The sequence below is a fragment of the Sitophilus oryzae genome, unplaced genomic scaffold, assembly GCF_002938485.1.
Source record: "Sitophilus oryzae breed Bouriz unplaced genomic scaffold, Soryzae_2.0 scaffold_1274_pilon_pilon, whole genome shotgun sequence".
Lineage (NCBI taxonomy): Eukaryota > Metazoa > Arthropoda > Insecta > Coleoptera > Curculionidae > Sitophilus > Sitophilus oryzae.
The window spans coordinates 1151364-1177531 of NW_022145920.1; the positions used below are offsets into that span (position 1 = coordinate 1151364).

The window sequence follows — 26168 nt, forward strand, 5'->3', positions numbered from 1 at the left end:
TAATAACTTAACGGTTATCAGTTGATTTCATAATGTTTATTGCTATGTAATGATAGAATTTTGTGTTCGATGCACTTTCAAATATTTATTATATGTGGATATTTATTTTTGAGGAGAGGAAATATCTTTTAAAGACATCTATCGGATGTTCATGACAGATAGTGTGGAATTTCCACCCACTAAAAAATTCCATCCTTTTCTTCACTATATGTTGGAACTACCGGTAAGTATTACTTCAGCATGCAGCTCTGTCTTCTATTTAATCCTTCTCTCTTCTCTTCAGGTCTGCCTCTTTTGTTGCTAATATCTTTTTGCCATATCGGATACAGAATTCCATACAACTCTTGACTTTAACATTTGTTCTATTATATTGTCCGGGTCTAATTTCAATCCCACTTCTTACTCCAGTTTCCTTCGCTCTCCTATCCAACGGGGACACAAGAAGAAAGTACATCTCTACATCATCTTGTGTGTTTTCGCAATAGTAACAGCTTAGTGATTCTCCTATTTTAAACCTGTAATGGTGTGACATGAAACAGCCATGGCCGCTTATCAATTGTGTTAAGAAGAAATTCATGTTTCCGTGCCTTCTCTTAACCCAAGGTCGTATATCTGGGGTCAGTCTTCTTGTCCAATTTCCAACACTACTCGTTTCCATCTTTATTGCCAAATATCTAGGGTGCGATGCTTTTCTAATATTTTTACACTTCGCTCAGCTTTATATGTGCGACTCCTCTCCCCTGCCTTCACTAGTAGACTCTCACGCCTGCAGTCACTAGTAGACTCTCTGTAGACACCCTACGAAAAGCACAACATATTTTTATAGCCAGGAATAAAATAAATACCTTTAGGACTTCATACAATATTGGTGCTGCATATAACATAATTGAATGTGTTACCACACTTAGCATTTGTCGCTTCACTGATGATGGTCCATTTAGATTCGGCATTAACCAACTTAAAGCCTTCGCAGATTTTTCAGCTTTTACGCATGTGTTGATTATGTGTTTCTTCATAAAAGCCCCTTGATCCATAAACACCCCCAGGTATTTTATTTCCGGCTTTGTAAATATTTCGGTTTCAAGGACGTTAATGGAGATTTGACGCATTACTCTTTTATTAGACATTATCACCGCCTCTGTTTTTTCTGGTGCTATTTTTAGTTTTAAGTTCCTCATACATTCTACAATCCTATGTATATTAGTATTTGCTGTCGTTACTATAACTGCCTCTGAGTCTGCGGTTACCACAATTGCCAAATCGTCAGCATAGCCAACAAGTAATACATTCAGTGGCATCTCTAGTCGAAGTACCTCGTCATAATAAATGTTGTAGGACAGAGCCTTGCGGTACTCCACACGATATATCCATTGCGTTATTTGGTTTATTCGCAATTAGTTTCGCAATTCGCAAATAGTTGAAATTCTCGTCTCTCATTCTGTTTAAAAAATAAAATCATGATTAAGGCATTTCTTGAATGATATTGAAAGCAAAAAATTTGCTACTGTTTGAAAATTACATTATATTATACATGCCATATGATAGAAACCGAATGGCACCAATATCTTGGAAATTAAGGATGGTCGGTCCTAAGATTTCCGGTACCAAGAAGCTGAACCGGTGCGGTATCCGGTACCACAAAGTACCGGTCTTACAACCGGTATACCAGTTCCAACGATTAGATCGGTGGGACCGATACTGAATCGGTATATGAGCTGGACCGGAAGACCGGATAAACCGGAATATCGGAAAGACCGAAATAAAAGTTTTGGTTATTGTGCCAGTGAACATATACCTCATGATACCCAATAAAAAAATGTAAATAGAAAGTTCTCGTGCCTGTAACGTTAAGCAAATACGGTATTTTGAGGGATAAATTAGATTTCTCGGAATATATCATAAATATATCTATTACCGTTGTAACGTTATTGATCTAACTTAAGATCCGCATTGTTTATGCTGACATTTCCGGCATATTCTTGATTTCTTGTCCAACATTCTCTTTTTTATAAAAAATGTAAAAAGTACTGAAAGCTTCATGGAGATATAAATTGAGCGGAAATAAGATGCTATTTTACATATTTTGAATAATAGCGTAAACGCTATTGAATATGGACATGAGTTTTACAGACTTTTTAATTTATAGTATACATACATTAGTGGGGTGTAAAGCTGGTTCGCCTCCCCGTGGTGCACCCTGGATAGCGTTGTAAAACGTGAACTAATTGAACTAGCACTAACTGGCAGCCAGACAATCAGAACGATCTCCTGGCTATCAAAGGCACATCACTCCTCGATGACACAGACGACACGAAATGGCCGTTCTCACGGCCAGTTGACAAGGAATCTTGGACCCTGTATCAGGATTTGTCAATTAAATGTGGAAGGAATAAGCAGGGCCAAATGTGACGTCCTGCAGAAGATCCTGACCGAAAACGACATCGACGTCGTTGCCATTCAGGAGACACATACGGAGAATGAGGAGCAGCTTACGAAGAGGGGTAAGATATGTGGCTACGATCTAGTCTGGGCCACATACCACCACGCTTATGGCGTGGCAACTTATGTGAGCTCCAATATCGAAAATGTTCACTTGCACTCAATATCTTCCAACAACATACATGAGGTGGTGATCCAAATAGGAGATTATACCATAAATAACACGTACAGGGTGGGTCAAATTCGACGCTTTTAAATGGAAACACCCTTTTCTATAGGAGATAGACGAAAACTAATATCGGTGTCTGGAGCTCAATTTTCATCAAAAACATGATGGTGAAAACCGCACATTAATATCTGTTACCGTTTCGGAGTTACGGGGTATTTTTCAAAAATGTGCATTTTTAACAAATCGCTGTAACTTTTTTGCTATGGTAAATGTTGTATTTCTATGAAAACATTTCCAAAACACCTTTTTACGTAGAATTTAATGGTTTAAGTATAATTTTTTTAAAATTAATAGTTTAAGAGTTATCAACAGAAAAATAGATTTTTAATTTGGGACACCCTGTATATTTTTAATTAACTGAAAAAAATTTAAAATTACCTTTCCAAAAATATAGCAGACTTGATATTTTGTTATAATCCCTTTCGAAATACAGAGTTTTTAAAAGTTCGCCACTTTTAACTAGTAGGCTTTGGACCCCTTATTGATGATATGCTCTTAATGGAACTCGAAAACATATTTTTCCAGCAAGACGACGCACCGCCTCTGAACGCTAAAGTTATCAGCAAATTTTTGCAGCCAATTTCAAGAATAATTGAATAGCTAACCAAGATCCCAGCCGTTGCCGTCAAGGCCGCCTGACTTAGTGCCCATGGATCTAATCCTATGGATATATTTGCGGTAGAATAAAGGTTCAATATTCTTCCGTATAATCTAGACAAGAATTATAAATACTTAACAGTTATGAGAGGGTATCTTTCACCCCCACTGAGTTAATGAATTCCGCGAGAAATGTTCAAAAACTGCCCCGTCTGTCCATAACAGAAGACGGTCGATATGTCGAACATCTGTATGTAGCAAAATCTCATGTCTTGGTTTGCTATTTATTTTTATTGTTATTAGACAGTTTAAATGTGTTGATGTTGGTTAAATATATTTTAAATTGTTATAAAATTCTGCATATCTCATAGCAAATATTATTTTTGTTTTAATTGATGCTCACAGCTAAAATTTTTTTGCATTACAACCGGTGCCGTTCAAAGCCTACTTATTTAAAGCGGGCGAATTTTTATATACTCTATATCTCGAAGAGGAATCGAGCAAAATATCAAGTGTGTTATATTTTTGGAAAGGTAATTTTAAATTCTTTTCAATAAATTAAAAATATACAGCGTGTCCCATATAAAAAATCAAATTTTCTGTTGATAAATCTTAAATTATTAATTTTAAAAAAATTATACTTAAACCATTAAATTCTACGTAAAAAGGTGCTTTGGAAATGTTTTCATAAAAATACAAAATTTTCCATAGCAAAAAAGTTACAGCGATTTGTTAAAAATGCATATTTTTGAAAAACACCCCGTAACTCCGAAACGGTACCAGATATCGATATGCGGTTTTCACCATCATGTTTTTGACAAAAATTGAGCTCCAGACACCGATATTAGTTTTTGTCTATCTCCTATAGAAAAGGGTGTTTCCATTTAAACGCGTCGAATTTGACCCACCCTGTACAAACCTCCGGCAGTCCCATGGCCACCACAAGTTCTACTACCATTGCAACATCCAGATGGATGATGTTCATCTATGTAGGTGATTTGACTGAAATACAGAGATAACGATGAAAATGGCGAGGCACTTGTAGATTGGGCGGATGTACCTTGTATTTGACGCAAAGGATAGAGATTCCTTTTTTTCGGCGGCCTGGAAACGTGGGTATAATCCGGATCTTTGCTTCGTGACCACAGACAAAGATAACATACCACCAAGAACATCTCGTAAAATCCTACCAGACTTTCCACATAGCCAACACCGACCTGCTTTAATATTATTTATATTAATTAATAGAGATTGGAATAACTATACCCTTGGTAATATCTTTCCCTCGACCACGGTGGAATTTTCAGAGAGCAAACTGGGAAATGTTCTCTAATAGTCTGGATAAGTGCCTGAGGTGGATCCCTCCTAGAGCAGATTCATACACGAGATTTGTAGCGGCGGTCGTAAGCTCCGCAAAGAAGGCCATACCCAGAGGATACCGCAAACAATATATCCCAGGATGGGACGAGCAATGCGAAACCCAATACCAGGCATTTCTCGCTAGCAACGACCAGGAAATTGCCGACGGGTTGCTACACAGTCTTAACGCGGCCCGTCGAGGACGATGGGTGGAAACCGTTCAGGCATTGGACTTCAAGACTTCTAGTAGAAAAGCATGGTGTCTTTTAAGAAAACTAAGTGACGGCAACAAGAGCGCCCACAAAGACACATCAATACCTCCAAACAAGATAGCCTCCCATATATTGTCAACCTCGAAAGCTCCGAGAGATAGAGCTCACACAGCTCAGATTAGGCGCATGCTCACAGCGCTAAAATCTACTTGTGACGACCAAACGGAATTTTCCCGGCCATTCTCGTTAGACGCAATAACCATTACTCTCAAGGACGTAAAACCGGGAAAGGCACCTGGATATGACGGAATCCACCCAGAGTTCCTACTGCACTGTGGAAAATATGCAAGAAGCTGGTTAGCAAAATTCTTCACAGATATCATAACACACAGCATAATACCTCAACAAATGAAACGCTCAAAAATCATCGCCCTATTGAAGCCAGGAAAGCCGAGCGATGAACCGAAAAGCTATCGCCCAGTGGCATTGCTGAGCTCAATCTATAAGCTCTTAGAAAGACTTCTGTATAACCGCATCGCCACCAAAATAATGGAAACAGTTCCCATAGAACAGGCCGGGTTCCGCCCTGCGCGCAGCTGCACAGATCAGGTTATGGCACTAACAACATACAGAGAAGCTGGCTATCAAAGAAAACTTAAAACTGTAGCTATTTTTATAAATTTGTCTGCAGCCTACGACACTGTCTGGAGACATGGCTTACTATACAAACTCGGCCAAACAATCCCTTTTTTGAGAACTCTCCGACTTATAGATAACATGCTCGCTGACAGAACATTCCGGATGGTAATGGGAGAACAAACAAGTGCCCAAAGGATCCTAAATAACGGTTTACCACAGGGCTCCGTCCTGACCCCATTGCTGTTCAGCTTGTATATCGCTGATATGCCTCACACATCCTCCAGGAAGTTTGGATATGCAGACGATTGGGTCTTGGCGACGCAGCATAAGAACTTTGAGGTAATGGAGGCAACTTTGCCGTCTGACTTGGTGACCTTAAGTACATATTTCCGTAAATGGAGACTGCAACCAAACCCTACAAAAACCAAAGCGACATGCTTCCATCTCTGTAATAAATCGGCAGGCAGACGACTTGACGTCCGTTTCGAAGGAAATCGACTCCAACATAACGAGTATCCAAAGTATCTTGGAGTCACATTGGACAGAACGCTCACCTATAAGCGGCATCTGAAAAACACTGCAGCCAAATTAAAGACGAGGAACAATATCCTTCACAAGTTGTGTGGTACTACCTGGGGATCCTCGGCTGACACGCTCCATACATCAGCTCTTGGACTGGTTTACTCAACAGCAGAATGCTGCGCCCCGGTCTGGATGAATAGCGCTCATACGAAGAAAGTCGACGTGCAGCTAAATAACACGATGCGAATTGTCAGCGGGACTATAAGAACAACCCCAACACATTTTCTGCCTATCCTGAGTCATATTCCACCTGCGCATCTGCGTCGGGCAATGCTCTCCTCAGGGAGTACAGGAAGGCAAACAACAACCCCCAGCTCCCTATACATCATGACATACCTGACTTGGAGTTGACCCAACAATAAAAACAACCAAGGAATTACATAACATGGGCTTTAGTCTAGTAGAGTCCTGGAAAGAACAATGGCGAGAGGCATGTCCTGAGCACTGTCAAGCTCTCCCCTGCATCACCAAAAAACCGCCTGGGTACCAGCTGCCTTGCAAAACATGGTCATCCCTCAACAGAATACGCACGAACCACGGAAGATGTGCAGACTCTCTTCACAGATGGGGTAAGATACCATCACCCAGATGCGACTGTGGAGCCGACAGACAAACCGTACGCCACATAGTGGAGGAGTGCGAGATAAGAGCTTACGGTGGAAACTACTCCGATTTCCTGACTGCTGATGACGCTGCAATAGACTATATACGTAATCTTGACATTTGTATTTAATCTCACTGTATTTGTCTCCTGTTGCGCGTATTTTGTTTGTGATACACCGTGTTCTTTTTATATTTATATATTTTATATCTTATTGTATTGTTTATATTTTACGTGTATTATTTTGTAATATCTGTTAAACGATGTGCTTGCCATACGATAAATAAATAAAATAAATAAATAAATAAATATACATTAGTGATCCATGAGTAAGGTGCTTTACTTGAATTTTAGGTGTATTAAAAAAGAAGGCTAGATACTAGATCAAACTAGACTAGCAATGCCTTAAACATACATCAAAATGAATAATAGTGCATGCTCCTGACCGTATTATACGATTGATAATATATATTGTGTGTCTATAGATTGACAAAAAAAACAGCGTCTGGCTTGGAAATGAACATCAATTACATTCTCCATATAAATTTACATATAAAATGACAGCGCTCTTCATTTCACAGCCATACCTGACGCAGATTTTTTTTCGATCTCACGGTACCTAGGGTAGAGAACACAATCCGCTTTGCGCATAAACCGATACCGAAATCGTTTTATATAGGTTTTTTGATTTTCATATTATCACGAATCTCTTTTTCTGTACCGATTGAAACCGGTTTTCCGGTGTCGGTTGAAACGTGGTTCAAACCTCACGCCGGATTAAAACATTTTTTACAGCTGTTTTTATTTTTTAAAAATAGCTGTATAGTGATTTAATTGCGTTGGTTTCACTCTTTTTGGTGGTGTTTGTTGCGTTGGTTAAGTTGGTTACTTTGTGGAGTTAATTGCGTTGGTTAGGTTAGTCATTTGGTGGGGTTGGTTTGGTTTTTACTAATTTACATTTGTTTAGCGTTGGTTAGTCTCTGGGGTAAGTTTTTTTTGCTAACCAGTCAGCCCCCTCTATTTATACATGGTGCCGTAGAACCGCAAAGTATGTTAAAACGCATACCGGAAGACCAAATGTGCCTATTGGAAACATTATAAAGCACTATTTTGATCCTCGTTACCTCCCTCTCAAGTCATTCATAAATTCCCTTTGTTTTATTTAACTCCAAAACAAACTTAAATAAACCACTATATTTAAGAATGTTGTGCCTCATAACCCGAAAAATTATGTAAATATAGGAAAAGTAGGTAATAACACTAACGGAATTAATAGAGGAGAGTTTTGGACAGAAAAACATAAGAGGAGTTGCTTTAGTCAATTTTACAGCTTCTATGATACCCTATACAACAAAACTTTGCTAGTGAAAATTTGTAGGAAGATGATGGACTACACTGGCATGAGGTGATCACACAAATAAACATACGTGCACAGCTTATTCACGCTAACGTCTGTACGCGGCTTTACACGTAAATTGTAGTATATAGGATCTAAAAAGCGAAGATTGAAATTTAAAATACAATTTTGTTTTAAGCGAAAATGTCAAAAGCTGACATGATATGTCATTCTATTCAGAGTGTCATTTTCTATCGAATAAAGTAAAACAATACCGAAGGTGCCATTTAAAAATCAAAAGTTGTTGTAGATTCATGAAAATCCTGACGAAGTACTCTATTTATTGACCAATTGACATTTATGATATAAATACTCGTATATGTCACAAATCGATTTATGCTTGTGTCACATGTGCCTACTTAAAATAACTTTGAAAGGCGTTACTTACTTTTGCCGCCGTGGACGAATAAGGCTCGTCGAACAACGACCACAGTTTCGGTTTGGTGTGCTGCCACCACGACAACGTCCCTTTGAAGTAGTCGTCTTCAAAACCAAACTTCCTAGCTATTTCTTCGTCGCTCGGTTTTTCCGTATCTAAATCTAACCTATCTAAGACAGCTAATGTTTCTTGGGTGTCCCTGTGCTGCAAATAGACAGAAACGTATATGAGAAAAACTTTCCAAACGGATGGGCGCAAGTAAAGTTTCATTTAAGTTGTCGATAATGATCGGAGTTAACTAAATTGAGAATCGATAGTTCGCAGACGCATAAAAACCACAAAGCTATTTCTGTTTGTATCGGTTTAAGTGATTATCTAAAGGTCTATTTTAGAAATATAACTTGCACAGCATTAGATAAAGCGTGTCGGAGTGGGTTCCTAGTTAAATGGAAAACTCGAAAAACTTTGAAAAGCAATTTATAAAGCGCAGTATTATTAGCGGGGAAAGTTCAAACATTATAAAACAACCGCTAAACTAAAAACATTCGAGTTAGGGCAACTTTTCTCTTTAGTTGTAATCGTAAAATTTGTAAACGATCGCGTTGGAAGAGAACTTCTGAAATTCTGAAAATTTCCTTGTATTTTTTTCTTATCAATTTCGTACGTTTCATGATTGACGATATATGACAGGTAAAATAAGTTTAACTTTTCTCTTAGTGGAAAACAAATAAAAAATGCACGTCGATTTAGCCACGTAAACAGAACGTGAATGATGGGTTTTCGTATATTGATTTAAGATTATTTGTTTTAGCAGAAAAATAGCAGCTTATGATAGATTGACTCTTGAGTTCTTTTTTGATCGATATGTCGGTATGCATATTTCTTGCTTCTGTGAGATTCCTTTTGTTTGCCAATAAATATCCTTCAATAATGTTTATGTCAGTAATGACAAACGCAAAATAGTAAAAAAATCATCACTGTAAATAATTATTTAAAATTCGTAACATAATGTCACTTCCCAACCATGTACGTAATATATACAGGGTAAGTTTTCTACGATGTTCTCTCGATGTTACTCGATGGGTATGGGGTTTCTACGTTGTTACTCTATGGGTATCTCGGAAACTACTGGAGATAGAGAGTCAATTAAATTGGGAAAGAACTGCAGTTTTGTGGGGCGCCTTTCAGATTTAGATAGATAGATATAGATAGATAAATATGCGCCTTTCAGATTTTTAAAAAAGTTCATTGCTTACTAGATATTTCGAAAAAAAAACAGACTTCGGCTATTTTAAAAATTGTCCCTAATTTTATTATAACCTAATTTCAGATAAAAGTTGTAGATTATCACATCCCCAATGAGTTTGTTTTCTCCAATTTTTTCTAAAGCCTGTCATTTTGATATATTATGACACAAATATATGTTTTTTTAAATGGAAGCCTTAGTTGGCCATAACTTCACAAAAAGCGCCATTTACTATATACTATAATGTTTTTTTTCGAAAAGTTACGAGTTATAGCCAATTTCTTTCTTGACTAATTTCACTTAGTTGGCATTGTATTCTTATTCTGTTATGATTTATAACCTATAAAAAGACAGAATATATTATTAAACGGTTAAACAATTTACATTGCATAAACTAAAACTTAGAAAAATAATATCACTACATACACTGTAAGTTATTTTAGAAAATGTTCAAAAAATCCGCCATTGTTTTGAATACATAAATGCATCTTTTTAAAACTAAATTACTAGCAATTATCACAGAACCAGCGGTCGACTTAATTAAACTTTTCCCGTACTACCTCTTCGAGTGCCTCTCTTAATTCATACGTTCTTTTGTAAACCTTGTTGTTAACCATACCGCATAAAAAATCTAAAATGATCAGGTGATCGAGGAGGCCCATGCAATTGCTCCACCTCTTCCTATCCCTGAGTTTGCATAATTATGATATAAAGAATTTTTAACATTTCTTTCATTATGGGGGTGAGGAAAGTATGTCATAATGAAAGTCATGTTGGAACATCTCTATTGATGCGCGAGTATCTAAATTATTTAACTTTTTAACATGTCTTGAAAACCGTTCTCTAAAAAACGTAAGTAACATTTACCGGTCAATGTCAAATGTATGGCCAAGAAAAGTTGAACCAATAATCCTACACGCTTTTCTTCATGTGAAAAATTCATATTTACAATTTTTGTTTATTTTAATTTACAAAGTTTGGATGTTACAGTTTTAGATTTCTGAGAGCAACGACGATTGAACTTGTTTCTATTGCTAACTAAGTGAAGTTATTTAAAAATGATAAGAATTGGCTATAACTCAGTAATTTTTCGAAAAAAAAAAACATATTATAGCTTATATCGCTGAAAAGCTTAAAAATGGCGCTTTTATGAAGTCATGGCCATCTATGGTTTCCATTAAAAAAAACATATGTTTGTGACATATGTGAAAAATGACAGGCCTTAGAAAAAATCGGAGAAAACATGCAAACTCATTAGGAATGTGATTATTTATAACTTTTATTTGAAAACTTTTTGTCTAAAATACGAGTGAATTATAATGAAAATATGGACAATTTTTAAAATAGTCAAAATCTGTTTTTTTTTCGAAATATCTAGTAAGCCATGAAATTTAAAAAAAGGCACATATTTATGACCCCACAAAACTGCAATTCTTTCCTCATTTAACCGACTCTTTATCTCCAGTAGTTTTTGAGATACCCATAGAGAACATCGTAGAAAACTCACCCTGTATAATATAAATAAATTTTAAATAAATAGTGATTATTATTCTCCTATAAATAAATCTGTAAGGTCGCGGTGATTAACCCCCTTCCTCAACATTCTACAATTCTCATATGAGACTAGATTGGCCATTGATTAACATCGAGATTAACATTTACCATACTCAAGTCTGGCTGGGGCGTCAGAATTTATAGTCATACTTAGGCATTAATTTTTTTAATAAGATTTGTAAATTTGCGCCAAATTTGAATCATAATAATTATAATTATAAAAACTTGGAATATTCGTACTGAATAATGTATTTTTTCCGTAAAGGAATTTTTGGATTTTTAGATATAATTTAAAAATCTCGATTAAATTTCTCGTTAAGTACTTTTTCTTTTCTATGTTGTTTTTTCCTAACTGGCCTTAAGAGTTGCAGAAGTGTATATATCTGTTTGTAAACGCCAATGAATGAATAAAGATATTATTATTATCATTTATTTTAAACATTTTTTTCACATTCTAGTGCCAAGTTATTTTTTTGAATGTGCTAGTCCATCATTCAGTATTGATACTAAATAATTTGTGACTGTCATTGCAAAATACAAGCTAAATAAGACACTAAATCACCACAATACACCAAAACACTTTTACTTTTACACTGATATTTCACTATTTATTACTGTCATTATTTCTATTTTTATTAAATGATCAACTAACAATTCAGTTCACACATAAAACTATAAGAGTTTCAGACTGCCCTTGTCTGAATGGTAGTCTGCGCAATGGTAGTAAAAATTCAAGGCCGTGACGCGACATGGCCTTGACACCACGATTTAACTGGAAAAAAAACGGTAAGTCAATGAAGTTGAGATGGGTCTTTGGAGGCATCGTAACTCGGGCCCTGTGTGAGCTAAGGGGCTGAAACTGGGAATTTAGATGGGTCTCGATGAACCTCATCTTTTCATGCTATTTTAACAACGTTTTGTGCACTACAAAACCATCATCAATGAATCAAATCAAAAGGTAATCCGATTTAAATAAAATTTGGTATGTCGATAGATTGGACCAAGGTCAACTTGACCGTGTACGACACGTGTCACTGTGACTATGTGTTAGTTTGGACGTTAGAAATGTCGAAAGTTGATGTCGTCCGATTGCGACCAAATTTGGTGGGTAGGCTATGTGAGCGACGGTGCACACGGTCCCACCCTACGACGTTTCGTTTACATCTTCATCAGGATGGGACTAAGGATTTGATATAGAAGAAAAATGTGGGTCGATTTGCGCATAATGTAGTATGTAGAATATTGAGAAGGGGAGTTAATCACTACGACCTTACAGATCTACTAAATGTTCCCCTTTCTTTAGTTATTTCTTCTTCTTCTTTACGTGCCGTCTCTTTTGTGGAGGTTGGCGATCACATTGGCAAAATCTTCACTATTCTCGGCTTTCCTTATGAGTTCTTCAAAAGATAGGTGAGTCCAGTTTCTGATGTTTCTCAACCAAGATAGTTTCTTCCTGCCGAGACCTCTCTTTCCTTCAATCTAACCCTTAACTATCAGTTGTACGTGGTATTTTTCATTTCTCAATATATGCCCTAAGTAGGATGTCTTTCTTATTTTTATTATATTGAGCAAACATTTCTCTGACGATTCTGTTGTAGATTTCAGTATTTGTGATATTGGCTTTAGTTATAACGAGTTATAACTCATCACACAGTCTCAGGTCTTTAACAAAACCAGTATCTAAGACTGCTCCACAGAGGCCAGCATGGCTAAGATAAATTGTACTCATCTTTCGATAGCGTAGATTTCTGCCTGAAAAATGATGAGGTAGGTGCCCATTGATTCGGAGTATTTAGTTTTCGACCCAAATAATCCTATCCCTGTCCCGATTTAGTTTTGTTAGCATCAGTATATTACGTTATGGTATGCAAACGTTTCTCCCTTCCAATCCTTTTTATAACTCAATACTACAGTGAGGTATTTCTCAAAATTGTATATTCTTGGTATGTCATCCATTTGGAGTTTTCCGCATAATTGGGTACGGACTACAGGATGACGCATTCGACGTTTCAAACCGTTCGATGCTTCTAATTTGAAAAAATAATCAGAAATTTTCTTAATAATAGTGGATCAATTGGAACTAAACTCGGCACGTTGATAGAGGTACTCGAATAGAGTCCTCAGACGGACAGAATGACGTAAGAGTTTTCACTTCAAATATGCCCACAGACAAGTATTTCTTTATAGTGCTTTATTTATATTTGTCTATGTGACTTTAATAGAAGATACAAATATATTTGTGTATTAATATTATCAAATTGATCTTGATTGAATTATGTTTAGCTCTATTACTTTCTGCAGTTAGCCTATGTGGCGCAGTTTTACCCTGAGTAGCGTAGTTAGTCTTGAGAAGTAGTTAGTCCCGTAGCGTAGTTAGCCTTGAAGAGTAGTTAGCCCCGTAGTGTAGTTTGACTATTAACTTGTGTAGCCTGTGTGGCATATTTTTTTTAATAGTCTGTGTGACTAGCCTGTGCGGAATGTTTTTTTTAACCTGTGTGGCATCTTGATAGCCTGTGTGGCTTGTTTTTTAGCCTGTGTGGCATTTTGATAGCCTGTGTGGCTTGTTTTTTTAGCCTGTGTGGCATATTTTTTTTTTAATAGTCTGTTGCCACGCCCTTTCTAATTTGAAGTTCAATAAAACACAAAGTTTACTTAATCTGAATGAGTTACATAGAGGCCACTAGCTTTTTAATTTTTAACAGCCGGGTGGTCGGGGTGCAAAGATATTAATAAAAGGGCGCCACGAGATTATACTCTATGAACTCGGCATAAAAGATGTTACTATTAAGTAGACTTCAACACTAACCTCGAACTGTTGAGTGCAACTACCATGAACTTCAAATATTACTGTAATTCGTTAAACTTAAGTAACTCTAACTTAACTATGAGACTAGACTGTAAATAATACTAGTAAAAATATTTAAGCAACTTATTAAAATATTAAAAGTTTATAAAGAAATGAATGAAATGTGTTAAGAAATTTAAATCGATACGAATTACTAGATATGGATGCAAAATGAAAATGTTCTTAACTATACTAAAACTAAGACGTCAAACCCCCTTATCTAACTTAACACTAGATACAACCAGGGTGGTTTACACAAATGAAATCTATATTATACTAATCTAAACTAAAATTGTACAGTCTTACTCTATTCGATTGTACTTGAAAACTTCCTCCGGCTGAGCTACAGCATATAGCTACAGGGTTGCTACGACGGTGTACAGCAGCTCGGTGTACTGTCACTGGAGCCCTTCAGCAAATGTACAGGCAGGTGTAGGACTTCAAAAGGTGAACATAAAAAAACCCTAAATCATATTGGTTGTCTTAGAAAAGAGCCTCAATTATAGAACAAGGACTAGCACAACGTGTAGGAGTTAATAAAGGTAATAAAGAAGGACTAATCAAATCTGAACTTTACCTCAATGAGGGTTTATGATGTCCAACGGGTACCTCTACACGGGCAACAGGATGAAATTCTGGACTGTTCTGTGCACTACGGTCTGGATCGGTCTTCTTGCTCTACAATTACGAACAACCAAATAAGACTTAAGAAAGATAACACTCAACTAATCTTTCTACATCACGTGGGCGTGGAAAAGTCGAAAACCAGACAACAATATGAACAAAAATGAGTTGGGCATTGACTTAGAATAGGCAGAAGAATTATAGCATACCTTGGAACTGTTCGGGGACTTCTTGGGCACATGGAATCGGAATATCGGCCGGAAAAAAGCTATTTTAAACCCATTACGGAAATTGGTCGGCGGTCCATAAAATCATCAAAATCCAACCACGTCTCTGACCAAAGGTGTTTCGGAAGCCTCAATCCTTCTTTACGAAGACCTGCTATTCGCGAACGGAATGCTTCACGAAACGGCAGCCAGTTCTTCACGACGATATTCTCGGTCGGGGAGTACACAAGAAGTGATGCAAGGATTCGATTTCCTTCACAAAATCAGATTTCTACCGGAAATCACCCTCCAGGATATAGATAGAGAACTATATATCGTGACTAGTCCAACTCACAAAAAGGCATAAATAAAAAATTATGTTCTAGATTATTTTCACAGCCATCTTCGATATCCGGTCAATGAACGAACTAAACTCACAAATTCCCACAATTAAATGAACGAATTGCACACTGCGATCCACATCAAAAATAACCAATTTAACTACGAAATTTTATCTGATAATTATAAAATTTCAATAACCAAAACACAGGATAAATAAATCCAAAAACATCTGATTTGATCTGACAGTGACAAGTGACAAGTGATGACCAAAGACAAAAAGAGGTCGACAAAAATTCTAATGCTGGGCGGCATCCAGTGACAATATTCTGTGGCTCTATAGCGCAGTGTATATCGGGTTGCATAATTGTAAAATTTAAATAAAATAATATTTAACAATAAAATTATAGTAAACATGATGCAAAAATAATAGCTATTTGCGATATTTTATGAGTTAGCACACAGAGGTCGTTGCGAGGAAATTTGACTGTTACACTGTGTGACTAGGATGTGTGGCATTTTATGATTTTATTTAAACGTATATTTTTAGGTTGGACTATTAATAAATTATTCAAGTACCTGTTTAATTTTAAATTCACTTTAATTTAATAATAACTGCTAACATTGTTGCTCACACAATTTTTTTTCTTTAATTGCAGGTAGGTCATCTCGGTAGTAGTCATCAGGTCATACAAGACCTTTGTTGCTATACAACATTTGTCCATCTGCAGCGCCCAGATCAAAGTTCGCTATTGCCATTAGTAACGTACCATCTATTAGTATTGTTTTTATTTTATATTATTAGTTGTATTTTATTATACAACATTTACGCCCTTTAAATTTGTTTTATGGTTTTTATTTTTAAGTTTGAGTTGACCGCTTGAGAAAAAAACTTTTTGGCGCTTACAGTTATGTAAGTTAAAATAAATAAAAGAAATGGAAGGCCGAAATTCATTCAGTATCACCAAGAAATTTTTGTAAGCTAAAAAAGAGGATCCATCAGAACCGGTTCGTTTTGAAAGGCATCTTACCATAATTGTGCCTTATTTTCTAACACTCTTTTTAATTTGTTGTTCTAGCATTCAATACTAGCTTCTGAGAGTAATGACCAAACATCCACGATCATGAGAAGCTCCTTGAAGTTTATGGTTCATTGTTTCCTGTCTACATATTTATTGCTTTAAATGTACCGTATAATTGAAAAAAAAGCGTTCAGTTGGCTGGGTAATGACGATCAATGACATTTCTCATATAAAATGGTAGCGATCTTCATTTCGCAGCTATAGCCGACGCCGTTTTTTTCGGTCTTACGGTACTAGTCTGCTTCAAACAAATGCATACCAAACATCAGAGTATAGGGACAAAATTTTACAAAAAGTATTAGTTTAATATCTATGATTATAAAATTTATTATATCCGCAATATTATATAGTAAATTGAAACCCATCAGAACTGAATAAACGCATTATAATAATATATAAAAAACGTAATTTTCAAATTATTTTAAACACAATTTGATTTAAAATTTCCTCACCTAATACCACGCGATGCAAAATTAACTCCTGAATTTTTCTCATGAATATTTTTGATTATAATATTCTAATAAAATGTTTTTTTTTTTAAATTCTTGTGACTCTAAGAGTTAGTCATAAATATGAAAGTTTGTCATAAGTTTTGGAAAATTGTCATTGAAAACTCTTATTAACTATTATCTTTGGTATTCTTTATTCCATTGTCATTAAAAATTTAATCTGTCTTGTGCGTTAATTCAAATTGAGCGTACACAAGAAAATTAGATCCGCCACTACTGCAGAGATCTGTATCTTTGAATTCACGGTGGACTTTGCAACGTTCTGGCTTAATGAAGGCTACTTACTAAGTTGCACTCTTATTTGCTCCCACTCTCTTTAGCTAAATATTTAAACAGAATGTGCCAAAGAGTTCGCTAAAAAGATGATATTTTTTTTATTATTGAGTTAAGGTAAAAAGTGAGGTAGAAATTCTAACCGAAACGTTTGATTAATGTAAGCAAAATAAATAAAGACAATGGAAGTCCGAAACACATTTAGTTACAACATTCAAAGTAAATGTATTGAACTAGTTATAGCTTTTTAATGCTAATTAAAAGCAAATTAAAAATAATCATACCGAAAGTTTAAAGCTTTTTGGTTTTACCTTATTAAATAATTGTTATCAGGTAGTAATTGTTAATTTTGAAGTTTAACTTATAATATACTTAACATAACTTATATAATATATATATATATATATATATATATATATATATATATATATATATATATATATATATATATATATATATATATATATATATATATATGTCACTTTAAACAGCACGTCAACGGTTTTTTGTAGACGTATCTGTTTAAAAAAAATAAAGTGTTCTCGAATAGTTGCATTTAAATATTTTAAATATATTTTTTTTTATTCTTTGTGTTTTTTTGCTTCCGACGAAAGAAAGAGATAAACTTTCCAAAACGTTAAGCATTTTTTGTTCGTTAGGCAAATTTGTTTATCAGTAAACCTAACTGCGGACAATTAGTCTCCGTTGGATTAACACCCAGCAGTGTTTACAAAAAATAACTATTTTATTTTCTAGCAGTGGAGAAATACCAAAGAAAATACCCATATAGAATTTTTTTAGAGAGATGAATCCGCCACAAATTATTATTTAATTTTCACATGTTATAGGTACAATCCTAGTTTCCATATTATTCAAAAAGCTGACTTGGGCGATTTGAAATTCTAGATGCAGAATCCGGCATTACCTCACAGAAGTAATATATAAACTCAATATTTGTCCCATTTTAACATGTTTCATTTATATATTAATCTATTTCCATTATTATCTGACATATTTAAATTCAAACCACATGTTTAGGATGATGAATCATATTGGCATATTCATTTTCTTTGGTTAATTAGTTTATTTATCTACAACCGTTTAGTTATAACGTTTTTACATCACTATTTTTTTAGTATTTCAGTTACGTTATGAGATTCATAACACAACTAGTGATGTTATGAATCTATAACACAACTAGTTTTTATAATAATGAAAAACAACTACGAACATCTAAATATATTAACTTTTCCGGCAATAATGATTCCGTGGCACGTACTGCGGCAACTTCTACATCTGAAGGGAGACTTTCGGAATCGCTCATCGTAATTTTTAAAATTATTTTTCTGGGCAAAAAGTGCTCGCGTTTACTTGACAGGGCAAACTGACTTCAGAAAAAAATGTGACAAATGTCATAGTTAAAGGTGTTAAAGGTGGGCGACTAATAAACGAAAATTAAAACAGCATTTTCTTATTTTTCGGTTGTAGATAAAACGTTGTACATGACACGTGCATTTAAACATGATTACAACAGTCGTGTGATTAGAACTAATTAGATTCTAATCGTTCACACTCGTTGTAATCATGTTCATAAACACACTTGTACTGTAAATAACTATTATAGTAACAATAACACTAATTATAATTACCTGTGTATAAGTCATCCAACAGCAAGGTTCCACCTGATTTGCGTCAAGGCCCCAAAATTCTAGTTCTTCTTCAAACAAAGGACCACAAACATCGGAAGGATAATGCAATTTACCAGTTCTAAAAACAGTTATTTTATAATATGGTAATTCTATAATATATCATATACATAGTAAAAGTATGGCATAAAATTTACCACAATAAAGTAAGTCTAATATATCATATTCAATTTCAGTTTATTGCACACTATTAAGCCATTAGGCATCCTTATAGAAAAGTAATTTCAACAAATGGAAAGCTAGGACTTTTTTCGTAAGAAAGGTGTTCTTTGGTTAGTTCGATACGGTGAACGGTTTTCAAGATATTTCCGCTTAAAAATTACGATGCGTCGATTTTAGTGTTAGCGAAATCATGAGATTAATTTATTTATAATTTCTTTACTCATTTCATAATTTCGCTAATAGATATTTATTATAGTTAATTATTTATCCCCGATCTAGCACAGTTTATTTATTAACCAGATAGCCATACTTGGTACGTTTATGTTGGAGCTGCGATAAACGATAAAAGCAGTGATAAAAACGTTGACAAGAGATGCGCAAAATTCACTTCTATAATTTGCCGTTCATAGTGGAGCTGTGATAGTAACAACAATTTCTGCTTTGCAAGTAGACGTTGAGACCAAATCAATGGGTTGAAAATATATTTGTTTAAAATAAGTGATTCCGAAGAGGAATTATTTTTAGCTTCAATATATATATATATATATATATATATATATATATATATATATATATATATATATATATATATATATATATATATATATATATATATATATATATATATATATATATATATATATATATATATATATATATATATATATATATATATATATATATATATATATATATATATATATATATATATATATTGCGGATTTTTACTCAGATTTCTGTCTGTCCAGTGTTCTTCCTGGAGGCCCCTAGAATTCATAGCGTCAACTACGCCCTGCTTCCATCTTCGAGGTGGTCTTCCACGTTTCCGCCTTTCGCTTGGTGTCCATGAATGAATTCTTTTCGGCCATCGGTTATCATCCATTCGTTGGAGGTGTCCGTACCAACTTAGTATTTTGCCGTCAATGGCGTCGAGAATAGTTTCTTTCTCTCCTACAATTTCTCGTATTCTTTGATTTGAGATGTGTTCCAGTCTTGAAATGCGACAACTTCTTCGCCAAAAATCCATTTCAAGAGACAGCAACTTATTTTTCTCTACTTTGTTTAGCTCCCACGTTTCAGCGCCATAAGTGGTAATGCTCTCTACAATGGCTTTATAAAGTAGAATTTTTGTTTTTGGGAAATTTTGTCACTCCACAACAACGAGTTAAGTTGACCGATAACTCTTTTTCCTTGACCAACTTTATTTGCAATATCTTGAGTGCTTTTTCCATTTGTTGTAAAAGTGACGCCGAAGTATTTAAATGTACAGACATTTTTAATTGTGCCGATTCCTACATCCAAATCCTCACGTTCGTCATCACCCACTACCATGTACTCCATCTTCTTTGTGTTTATTGTTAGGCCCCATTTCGAATATTCCTCATGCAGTTTTCTAAACATATAACTGGAGTCGTCTCTGTCTCCCGCTATCAAGACCTGATCGTCGGCAAAGAGTAAGGTATATAAAGTGTCTTTTCCTACTGGGATTCCCATTCCACGGCATTTCATCTTCCAACACTTCAGTACTTCCTCCAAATATACTTTAAATAAAGTTGGTGCTAATGAACACCATTGTCTTAAGTCCTTATTCACAAGAAATTCTTGGGAAATATTGTTTCCAAGTTTAACTGTGCTACTGCAACCCTCGTATAATTTTCTTGTTGCTTGGACATACCAACTACTGATACCAAAATTTTGCATTGACACGCACAACTTACTCAGTGGGACTGTATCGTATGCCTTCTGTAGATCAATAAATGTCAAGTGGACCGTCCTTCCCCTTTCTAGCCTTTTTTCGATTAGATGCTTGAGAGTGAAAATGCCATCAGTACATGAACGTCCCGGTCTAAAACCATTTTGCTCTTCTGATTCCGTTATTTGTGCTTCTATCTTATGTTTTAGTACTTTGCCATAGAGTCGAGCTACAGTACAAATGACACTAATTCCTCTATAATTTTCACAGTCGCGTCGGCTCCCTTTCTTAAATATGGACGTAATAATCGCTTTTTTTCCATTCTTTGGGCGGGTCTTCTCCATTTAAACATCTACTAAAAATATCTGCCAGAATTTCCAAAACTGCTGAGGGGGCAGCCTTTAAAAGTTCTACTGAAACATTTCCCAAACCTGGGGCTTTACCATTTTTCATTTGTTGGAGGGCTTTATTTACATCTGCAGAGCTTATTAGTGTTGGATGCTCAGGTTAGGTTGGATTAGCAGGATGACTTTCATGATCTTGTATGAATTCGGTTCTATTTTCCGTCAACAGATTTTGATAATAAGTCTTCCAATCCTCGATCGGAATAATATTCATCCCTGCAGTATCTTTATGTTGCTTTCGCATTCCGTTGATAATTTTCCATGCTTTATTTGCTTTTGTTGTTTTTTAGCTTCAAATTCTGTTAAAAATATACATATTATTAAAACTGCAGATAAAAAAGACACAAATTCTGTGCACACCCAATTAATACCAGAAGGTACAAGTTTGGAGAATTTCACAATTTCAGTCTATTATGATGGTTTTTATTTGTTTGGTCCCACAAGGCAGATCTAATAAATATTTCACTTATTAAACTATCGGTATCCATGTCGATCACCCTTCATATAAAAGCAAGAGAATAGCCAAAACTTAGCGCTGCTCTTATCGTTGCTCGACTGCCAAGCGTGTCTCTACGCCGTTGCTCCAATATAAACACATACATATAAATTAATATAATAATATTCTTTGCTTCGCTACTATCCCTTCTTTTATCCTTTATCGCCGCTCCAACATAAACGCTTGAAGAAAGCCTAAGGGCACAAATATAGTGAGGCATCTCGATGCGATGCTGGCCGTGCTGCTCGCCAGGATGCTAGCCGCGATGCATCCTACGCGCACTGTTTTAAAACGGCGAGTAAGTGCGCATAGGATGCATCGCGACTATCGTACAAACATAGTGCGGGGCATTTCATCTCGACACGATGCGCGCCATTCACCTCGCCATCCGGCGATGCTGAATCAAACATGTACAAATTTATGCATCAAAACATACTGGAGCCTCGCACCTCGCCACGCACCTATATGTTCAGCGCGATGCTTTCTAGGAAACAACATTTTTGTATTTTTGCGAGAAGCGGACGCGGATGCCTAAAACTTTACATTTGATTGGTCTGTTTAGGATCACAATTCGTTGAACATATGTCGAACTAGAGTCAGATGGAATAAAATGTTCACAATACTAATATTTAATTTATCACCAACAATGTAATAACCTTTATTCTACAGGATCCGGGAATAGTGTGTCGGGCATCTGCAGCTCCTATAATAAAAAACTTATGAATTGTGTAGTCCAGACATAAAGTATGTATTAGGATGTATTTGAGGAAAATATTTGAACTTCTAAAGGGTGGCTCAAAAAAGTGTGAGTGGATTGCGAATGTTTTTTTAAATGGAACACCTATATACAGAGTGGCCCAACTCATTCGCCTCGGTTGATTATACGAAAACGGAAATATGTAGAAACAAAATATTTTATGACCATATGTGGGAAGACCATGTGCATAATTTAAAATTATTTTGAAATGTACAGGGTATGTCAGAACTAAGATTTACATCAAAGTTATATTTTTTCTTATGGAACGCCCGGTATTTTATTTCATATTTGGATCCTTGGACACAAAATAAGGCCTTTATTATAAGGGTTATTATATATTAATATGTTTACAAGCTTTGGTTTTTGAGATATTTAAAGATATTTAAATATGCATGCTACAATGGAATAGATTATCAACACCCTGTGCATTGCTTTTTTAATTAATTATTGTGCTCAGTTTAAAGATAGAGAAATAAACTTTACTGAAAAATTGTATTGCTCACTTAAATCTATACAGGGGTACCAAAAATTGATGATTTATTTAAATATTTATTTTACATAAAATCCTTGTTATTTCAAATACGACAACCTGTATTTTTTAAAATAAATCGAAACAGATTCAAATGCTCTTTCAAACTATTATTAGGGTATCCTATACCTATCTAGCTCAGATTTTGAATATAGAGCAATTTTTCAATAAAATGGCAACAAAGAGGGCTGATGTCGTCATGGCAAGTTTCTAGTGACAGTAGCTATTTTCAAAATCGAAATTAGTTTATGGACTTTATTTATTTATAGCAAGTACTTTAATCGCTAGTTGATTAAAAGAAGTATACCATTAATATTGCAAATTATATTTTATCCTCTCATAGTATATGTTTTTTTAATTTTTTGATGATGTAACGAGCACTTTGTTTACTCACTTGTTTCATCGAAATGCTTGAATCCATTTTTGCTTTTGATCAAATTGGTGTGAGAAACTATGAAGCTATAAAATTTTGTTTCGAGAGAGTTGAATATCCGGGAAAGTTGAGTTATTGAATGTATGTAGTTGCACCCAACAACGCCCTAAGTACGCTCTTCTTTACGCGTTAAAATTTTTTCGGTGATTTTATTAACATTTGAAATTGTCAGAACACAGCACGACGCGACGCCTAGTTCGAATTCTTTTTCATTTATTTTTTATTACCCGAAACAGCGTTACATCACAAACCTCGTACCTGAGTGTTTTATCTCTTTTTTGTCTCAATAACTGCACTAGCAAAAAACTAAAATACTTAAATAACCAAACCACGATTTCAATATTATTCTATGAGATCAACATGACGCCGACGTGAAATAGGTAGGGATAATAGGTATCTGATTTTTGCCGTTGTAGCGCTGCGTTCGGAATTTGTTGAAATCAACTGAAATGCAATAAGGGCCTATACTAATTAATTAATTAATAACTACTTTATATAAACTGGTGTTTAATAAAATGGCGATCGTAAATGCTTCAGTATGCCTACGCGCACCTATTTACCGTTTTAAAACAGTGCGCGTAGGATGCATCGGCGGCTACCATCCTGGCGAGCAGCGCGGCCAGCATCTTGGCGAGCAGCGCGGCCAGCATCTTGGCGAGCAGCGCGGCCAGCATCTTGGCGAGCATCGCATCGAGATGCCTCACTATGTTTGTGCCCTAAGAAGTCCAAGTGTATCGAACCGCTCTATTCCTCTACACATACCTACGTAGTAATCGGTATAAAATAGTTTTGTAGAGGGTGGGTCAAATTGAACCCTTTTAAAGGGAAATACCCTTTCCTATAGGAGATAGACGAAAACTAATATCGGTGTCTGGAGCTCAATTTTTATCAAAAATATGATGGTCAAAACCGCACATCGATATCTGTTATCGTTTTGGAGTTACGGGGTGTTTTTCAAAAATGTGCATTTATAACAAATCGCTGTAACTTTTTTGCTATGGAAAATTTGGTATTTTTATGAAAAAATTCCAAAGCACCTTTTTACGTAGAATTTAATGGTTTAAGTATATTTTTTTTAAATTAATAATTTAAGAAATATCAACAGAAGATTTGATATTTTTATATGGGACAATCTGTATATTTTTAATTCATTAAAAAGAACGCGCCGACTGTAATGCAAAAGAGATACAATGAGAGATGCAGAATTTTATAACAATTTAACCTATATTTAACAACATCAACACATAACTATATCAATAACAATAAAAATCAATAGCAAACCAAGACATGAGATTTTGCTACAGGTGTTCGACATGTCGACCGTCTTCTGTTATGGACAGACGGGACCGTTTTAGAACATTACTCGCGGAATTCATTAACTCGGTAGGGGTGAAAGATACCCTCGCATAACCGCTAAGTACTTCCAATTCTTGTCTAGATTATACGGACAATTTAAAATATTTTTTTTTTATTTTTTCCGCAAAGATAAAAATCCATAAGCACTAACTCCGACGGCCTCGATAGCCAACGGCAGGGACCTTGGTCAACTATTCAATTATTCTCGAAATTGGCTGCAAACATTTGCTGATAACTTCAGTGTTCTGAGGCGGTGCCTCGTCTTGCTGGAATAATATGTTTTCGAGTTCTATTAGAGGCAGATCATCAATAAGGTGTCCAAAGCCTACTAGTTAAAAGTGGTGAACTTTTAAAAATTCTGTATTTTCGGGGCTATAATAAAATATCAAGTGTTCTATATATTTTTAGAAAAGTCATTTTAAGTTCTTTTCATTTAATTAAAAATATACAGGGTGTCCCAAATAAAAAATCAATTTTTCTGTTGATAACTCTTAAAAAATGATACTTAAATCATTAAATTCTACGTAAAAAGGTGCTTTGGAAATGTTTTCATAAAAATCCAATATTTTCCGTTAATTTAGTTTTAAGTTTATTAAACTTTTTTATTATATTTATTAAAGTTTTATGTTTATTTCACCATCATATTTTTGATAAAAATTGAGCTCCAGACACCGCTATTAGTTTTCGTCACAACCTAAGCTAACCTAATCTACCATTGTTAACTGATTTCTAAATTTACTGTTTTTTATTTTTCATATCAGTTTAATATAGTGATATTTCATTACACTCCATTACAAACTAATTATATTTATTCATATACCATGATTACTTTTTTTCTGAAGCCACCTGAAAGTTTGAATTTGACTACTTGGCGAAGTAGTATAAATAATGTAGATGTGTTGAAAAGTTTTGTCGAAGCATTTCGCGAGTAGTGTAGAGGAACATGTTGTCTCGCCCAATCTTCAACATACGAAAAGCATAGATTGTTTTCCAGGAAAAAATACGAATTATTAGTTATAGATGTGTAAAATAGGCTGTGGTTATTATACCTAATTTTATGTTAAAATATCTACCTGTAATAATTTAATACTTGAGCAAAGACTCCTGGATGCCTGTCGAAAAAATACTCGTTCAAAACCGGGTCGTAATTAGCCAAAGCTTCAGTCAATCTTGAGAGACGCGTGGCGGGTATTTTTTTTAAGGTTGCTTTGTACGTTTCGTGGCGAATCCCTCCAACATTCAGCACCACCCGGTTTTCAGCGTCCATATTAATTGTGTTATTCATATCTGAAAAAAAATATTTGCAATTAACACAATTTCTCGAATACTCAATACCTATATCAATTTTATAAAATTAGAGAAGTTAGAGTTTGTATTGAACAAAAATTTTATTAATTAAATTGGTATGAGGAAGATTATGCGGATGTACTTTAAAAAAATATTTAGGGTATTGGGCATGAATATACAGGGTGCTACAAATTCTGGGTATAAGCTGGTAAAATGGTATTTTGGAATTGGAAA

At 35.0% G+C, this 26168-nt stretch overlaps 1 protein-coding gene across 1 annotated transcript in view; it reads right to left on the reverse strand.

Annotated features, from left to right (window-relative positions):
* LOC115874315 (potassium voltage-gated channel protein Shaw) overlaps positions 1-25914 on the reverse strand; it is a 98354-nt gene extending 72440 nt beyond the window's left edge. Inside the window, exons 1-3 of the mRNA XM_030889421.1 lie at positions 25721-25914; positions 18761-18878; positions 8443-8637 (exon numbers count right to left, since the gene is read on the reverse strand). Coding sequence (XP_030745281.1) covers positions 8443-8637; positions 18761-18878; positions 25721-25914 — 507 coding nt within the window. The remainder of the gene's footprint in view (positions 1-8442; positions 8638-18760; positions 18879-25720) is intronic.
* Between the last annotated feature and the right edge of the window lie 254 nt (positions 25915-26168).